At 43.5% G+C, this 6,693-nt stretch overlaps 1 protein-coding gene across 1 annotated transcript; it reads right to left on the bottom strand.

Annotated features, from left to right (window-relative positions):
- Positions 1-805: 805 nt before the first annotated feature.
- LOC124691913 (protein FLX-like 2) lies at positions 806-6,197 on the bottom strand. The gene is made up of 4 exons (XM_047225199.1): positions 5,572-6,197; positions 5,347-5,489; positions 5,140-5,240; positions 806-1,613 (listed from the first exon to the last, which is right to left on the bottom strand). Exons 1-4 carry the CDS (start codon positions 6,165-6,167, stop codon positions 1,005-1,007), a joined length of 1,449 nt encoding a protein of 482 aa, XP_047081155.1. The 5' UTR covers positions 6,168-6,197; the 3' UTR covers positions 806-1,004.
- Between the last annotated feature and the right edge of the window lie 496 nt (positions 6,198-6,693).

Here is a 6,693-nt window from a genome sequence, read left to right as displayed (position 1 = left end):
CTTTCTGTAAAGGTTCTATGAATTTATTCTGCTCAAACCCCGTTAGAGGCTTAGAACCATCAACACAGCAGTAGTGCGGCACCAAGAACATCGGCTGGAATTTGACGACTTGGTCCAGAGATCTTCTCTGTGAATCCATGACCACCGAAATAATGGCTGCGGTGGATTTTCCCTGTGATTTTCACCTGATACACTGCACTAGACTGGATTCATGGTATTATCAACAAATGGGGATGTACATGTTCCGTTCAATCTGTCATTCTGCTGCAACTTGTGAACGAATGGATGGCTATTGCGAGTGTTCACCATGTTCTTCAACTTGGATACACAGAACATAAATCTGACAATGTCTGTCTTTGCAGGTAAATAATCGAAATTAATACTTCCGCGACACATCAAGATATTCATTTCAGTTTCAAACCAATCTGGAGGATCGATGCACACCAGGAGTGCTGCATCCATATTCAGCAAAGTTACTTCATTAATATGAAATTCATTCGAACTTCTGATTATTGCTGCACAACAGAAAGCTGTAGCCTGTCATGAACTAACAAAACACCCAAAATGGCTACGGTAGATGGATAAGAGAAATATTTTAAACCAGTATTAGTAGCAGGCTTCTCATATTACCTTACACGCAACAACCTCAATTGTCAATCGAGCAAACATCATTTAATAACTCAAGAGTGACAATTAAACAGTACAACAGCATTCAGGATTTACAGTATAGCTACTTCTTGTCTAACCTTGAGGCGTCACCATCTCATAGAAAATGATTTCAAACCATCACAACACTGACCACATGTTTCAAGAAGCATAACCATGTCAGAACCAAATGCTTGCACATATAATCTTTTACGGATTGCATGGAATATTTGTATAAGAAAAGTAAAACAACAGTTTGCTGTTCTGGTAGCTGCAGAAATGAAACTGGATTCAGGAAACAAATTGGCACCATGTCACTTTTGCCAATAACACCACATCAAAGTACAGATATCACCAGTTTATTTACGCCCATGTGTAGCTTGATAAGAACCACCAGTTTTAGGTGCAGCTTGCCCAGATCCATAGGCCGGAGGCTGTGCAGCCAACCCATAGGGTGATGCCCCTTGTGTTGGCACAAAGTGTGATGATGCCTGTGCTAGTCCATAGGATGGTTGCATCTGTGCGTGCGCGTATGGAGATGGGGCCTGTGTTTGTCCATATGATGGTAGTGCTTGAGCTGAGCCATGAGGACGCACTGCTGTTGCGCCATATGATGAAGACGGGACTGGCCCAGATGCATATGATGCTGGCACCTGTACAGATCCATAGGTGGGTGCAGCTGGAGCCCATGCATGCGAAGGTGGTGTGGCCTGGCTTGATCCATAGTAACCAGCACCAGCAGTACTCCCATGAGCAGTTGCATGAGCTCCAACCACAGGCGTTCTAGAAACATCATATCCGGTGGCGCCCCTTGATGCATCATGGCCCCCAGCTTTTGAAGAACTGAAGCCAGCAAGACGAGAAGTGTCATATGCATTGCCTCTTGCTGGATCAAATCCAGAACGGGGAGCATTTCCAGCTGGGCTTCCGCTTAAAGGATCTGGCATACCAGTAGGGGGCGTCCTAGCCTGGATTGACATAACAATTTGACTGTTATTAATATACAAAGATTACTCCAACAGTTAATTAGAAAATCTGAAAACAAAATTCTATCATCATCTCCTTGGAAAGAAAGTAGAATAGATGTTTTTTTAATCCATTTTTGCATAGCAGCTAGAAATGGAATGCACTCAAGGGGCAAGGCTGCTAGCTCAGCACTCATTTATGTTATTTGTATTTTCAATGAAAGCTCTGCCTCGACCGCAAAAGTGAAAACAGGGGTTGAGCCCAGATCCTTGATTCGACAGTATAGAATTATATATGTCATGGTATACTAATTTGGTGGGCACATGAATTCTTTGAGTCAAATGAAATAGTTTGTAGAACTCAGCGCCATACTTCAAGTTTCAAATCACACGAAACAAGCTTAGTAAGAACAGGAGATCCTGGATGCTCGAATAAATGATACTCCCTCCGGCCCAAGGCTTAGGGTGTAATTTTTTTTGCGTTTTTCCGTCAGGGCTTAAGGCGCAGGTGATAAGTAGTCCGTAACTGCCCATCTTTTGCGCTAGAATTGAGGAGCTGGTGGGCATGCATGGCTGGAATTGAGGAGCTGGTGGGCGCATGCATGCGCATAGTAATTGGCTGCATGGCTGTTAGCTAGAATTAAGGAGACGTTGCCCAACAAACAAGGGAGAGAGGAAACGGTGAGAAGCAATTAAGTAGGGGCACGACCGGAAAAAAACAGAGCTGTGTGACTCTCCTTAATTCGTGTGCAGCGATTTTTACGCCCTAAGCCTTGGGTCGGAGGGAGTATTAGTTACTAATCAAAGAAGGAAAAATATATAATATGTAGATTTTTCTTCACAGATATGTTGGATTCGTATTTGTGAAGTACTTTCTTATAATCAGATATGTGCAGTTATCAACAACATACTGTAAAGAAATTAACGGTAAAGGTTCAATTTAGGGCACCATGCCAAGTCAAGCCACGCCTTTTACGAATCAACAAGGTAAAAAAATCTGAGAAGTCCGAAAACGTCATATGGGAAACAGGAAATACTATGAACAAAATAGTACGTGCAAAAGTTACAAAAAGGATAAATAAATGCTTGATACACTGAAAGTCATGACTAGCAAAGGTGAAAAAATTGGATCTACCATGGACAAAGCGCCATGTTCTGTAATTAGTAAGGTATTGGCCTACGTAGTGGAACCAAGTACTTAACTTGGCAGATGCCAAGCATGGCAGATACATGAATAAAAATAAACTACGCCATTTAAGTGCTCCTAGCAAAGCCTACGGCCTATTTTGAGTGGTCAAAAGAGTTAAGGAGGCTTCAGGTTATGAAACCAAGGAGGTTCAGGTTATCCCTACTTAACGCATTGGAAATACTGGATATAGTTTGTACTTTCAATGACAACTCTGCCTTAAGCTTGCATTTGCGTTATTTTGTATTTTCATTTTTCAATGACAACTCTGCCTTGAATGCCCATGAGAAAACATGGGTTGAGCCAGATACTTGATTCAACAGTATCTACGTCATGAAACACTAAAATATGGTGGGTACGTGATTTCTTTGATTTAGATAGAATAGTTTGTAGAACTTGGTGCCATACTTCCAGTTCAAATCAAATGAAGCCAGCTTGGTAAGAACAGGAGATCCCTAAAGCGCGAATAATTGCCTCCTGTACTTCAATTTAGTGAGGTACTGGCCTACGTAGTGTAACTAAGTACTTAACTTGGCAGATACCAAGCACGGCAGATGCGTGCGTAAGAGTAAGCTACGCATTTAACTGCCAGTGTGTTGAAATCATAATGCATTTTTGAGTGGCCACAAGAATTAAGGAGCTTATATTTACGTTATTTATATTTTCAATGACAGCTCTAACTTGAATGCAAATGGGTAAACAGGGGTTGAGCCAGATCCTTGATTCGACGGTATAGAGTTATATATGTCATGGTATACTAATGTGGTGGGCACACGACTTCTTTGATTCAAATGGAATAGTTCATATAACTTGGTTCCATATACTTCGAGTTTCAGATCACACGAAACCAGCTTAGTAAGAACAGGAGATCCTGGGTGCTTGAATAAATGATATGTAATCAAAGAAGGAAAATTATATAATATGTAGATTTTTCTTCACAGATATGTTGGATTTGTATTCGCAAAGTAATTTCTTATAATCATATCTGTGTAGTTATCAACAATATACTGTAAAGAAATTAACGGTAAAGCTTCAATTTAGGGCACCATACCAAGTCAAGCCATGCCTTTTAAGAATCAACAAGGTAAAAGATCTGATAAGTCCGAAAACGTCATATGGAATACAGGAAACACTATGAACAAAATAGTACGTGCAAAAGTTACAAAAATGGTAAATAGATGCTTGATACCTCAGGAAAGTCATGACTAGCAAAGGTGAAAAAATTGGATCTACTGTGTACAAAGCATCATGTTCTTTAATTTACTGAGGTATTGGCCTACATAGTGTAACCAAGTACTTAACTTGGCAGATGCAAAGCATGGCAGATACATCAATAAAAATAAACTATGCATTTAAGTGCTCCTGTGTTGCAAAACCTAAGGCGTACTTTGAGTGGACACAAGAATTAAGGAGATTTCAGGTTATGAAACCAAGGAGGTTCGGGTTATCCCTACTTAACGCATTGGAAATACTGGAAATAGTTTGTGCTTTCAATGAAAGCTCTGGCTTAAGCTAGCATTTGCGTTATTTTGTATTTTCAATGACAACTCCACCTTGAATGTCTATGGGAAAACAGGGGTTTTAGCCAGATACTTGATTCAACAGTATCTACGTCATGAAATACTAAAATATGGTGGGTTCGTGATTTCTTTGATTTAAATGGAGTAATTTGTAGAAGTAGAACTTGGTGCCATACTTCCAGTTCAAATCAAATGAAGCCAGCTTAGTAAGAACAGGAGATCCCTAATGCGCAACTAAATGTCTTATGTACTTTAATTTTGTGAGGTATTGGCCTAGTGTAACTAAGTACTTAACTCGGCAGATACCAAACATGGCAGATAAGTAAAAGCATGCTATGCATTTAACTGCTAATATGTTTCAAATCATAATGCATATTTTGAGTGGCCCCAAGAATTAAGGAGGTTTCAGATTATAAAATCAAGAGGGATAATGGAAGAAAAAAGACCATGTTATCCCTACTTAATGCAATGGAAATAGTGGAAAAAGTTCGCAGAGTATGACTTATAAGTGCAGGAGAACAAAGACACAGTAATTGTGGAAATAGAAGGAAAAAAACATCAACAAATTCATATGCGCGCCTTATATTATGCAATAAGATGGAGAAAATTAATGTGTTATAAGTACGTAGCGCCACATTCAAGGTAAACCCTAACTGAGCCGTGGTCAAGAGCTTAATGAGGGCCGAGACCAAGTCTACCCTAGAGCTCGACTCAACTGGACTCAAACCCACACAATCATCTGGACAATACAATAATATACATAGAAAATAATAAGTTTCTCAACTTGTGAGGCATCCATTTGGTAGGAAGTAAAGGTGCTCACCTGTGCAACCCCGTATCCACCATCATAAGCAGTTTGTCCAACAGAATGTCGGCTTGACATACCACCATCTTTATGAGCAAAATTAGGATTGTACATAGTGCCTACATATATAAAAAAACAACTCATGGTAACCCAAAATAACTGCAGTTGTAAACGGTAGATTTCTACGTATATCAGTCTACAGAGTAATAGAATGAAGTGACATACCACTTCTGTCATGATTAGCTGTGTTTGCCAACTCAGCGCGAAGCTTCTCCAACTCCGTAACCATGGAGTCATAGTTTTTCTTCGTTACCTGCAGCGACTCGGAGTGGTCCATCTTGAGTTTCCTTTCATAGTCAAATGTAGCCCTGGTATTTACAAAGTTTAAGTCAATCGCATATTGAAGAAAAGTCATGCTAGAGAGAACAATTACAGCACATGTCGACACACCTGAGGTGCTGGTAGTCCTGTCTAGCAGCCTCAAGCTCAGCCACGAGCCCCGGAAGCTGCTGCGCCTCACCAAAGTTCCTCTGCAGGTCTTTGTTCAGCTTCTGCGCATCCACCGCCAAATGCTGCCTCGCCGCCAAGAGGTTCTGCGCCTCGGCGTGCGCCTGCTGCAGTTCCGCCTTGACAGCCTCGTAACACTTGAGCTCGGCCTCCATCTTGGCGGCCTTATCAAGGAGCGCCCTCATCTCCTGCTCCTCGGCGGCCCTCGCCGCCTCCCCCTGCGCCTGCAGCCTCTGCAGCTCCTGCTGCGCGGCGGCCAGCTCCTTCCTCAGGGACATGTGGCTGGTGGCGAGCCGCTCGTTCTCCACCGCCAGCTTCTGCATCTCCCCGCACTGCGCGGCGAGCTTCTGCTCCAGGATCTCCGGCCGGGGCGGCGGCAGCATCTCGTAGGGGAACTGCCCCGGCCCTGGCGGCTGGTGCATGCCCGGGCCGTACGGATCGCGGTGCATCATGATGCTGTGTGACGGGCCCGAGTCGAGCCCTGGGAGCGGCCGGTGGTGGTGGGGGTGGTAGGGAGGCATGCGCCCCTTGCTCCCCATGGCGAGTCGCGGCTACGACAACACCCGCTCCGCGATTCGGCGGTCAGCGCGTAGTAGGAGCCCTGATTTAGCCGACTAGAATGAACCCTAGATAGAAGGATCAGGATACGGGGCGGATTGATTGGGCACAAACGGAGCGGCGAAATTGAGGCGAGGAAGAGGAAGAGGATGGGTACCTCGCGGTGGTCGGCGGCGGCGGAGGAGGAACGTCGAGAGGAGGCGGGCCTGCTGCGGTTTCCCTGCCACTTTTTTTAGGGCTTGCGAAAATTGGATTTGTTCGTCGTCTTCGTTGCCGAGGGCGGCCGGTGACGGTGGAGGGCTTTCAGGTTGGTCTGCGAGGGGATAATTTTGCACGGTGGCCCCTAGTGTTTCGACGTTGATGAGTTCTTTTCCTCACTCTCTCATGGCTAGGAGTATGTGTTTTTTCTTTTTTCGCGAAAACGCAAGCGTTTCGATGCATTGATAGATAGAAAGAAGGTTATATGTACATGTTCATAAAAAAGATAAACAACCCACACTACAACTC

The sequence above is a fragment of the Lolium rigidum genome, chromosome 2 (assembly GCF_022539505.1).
Source record: "Lolium rigidum isolate FL_2022 chromosome 2, APGP_CSIRO_Lrig_0.1, whole genome shotgun sequence".
Lineage (NCBI taxonomy): Eukaryota > Viridiplantae > Streptophyta > Magnoliopsida > Poales > Poaceae > Lolium > Lolium rigidum.
This window is presented reverse-complemented; position numbering and strand designations above follow the sequence as displayed.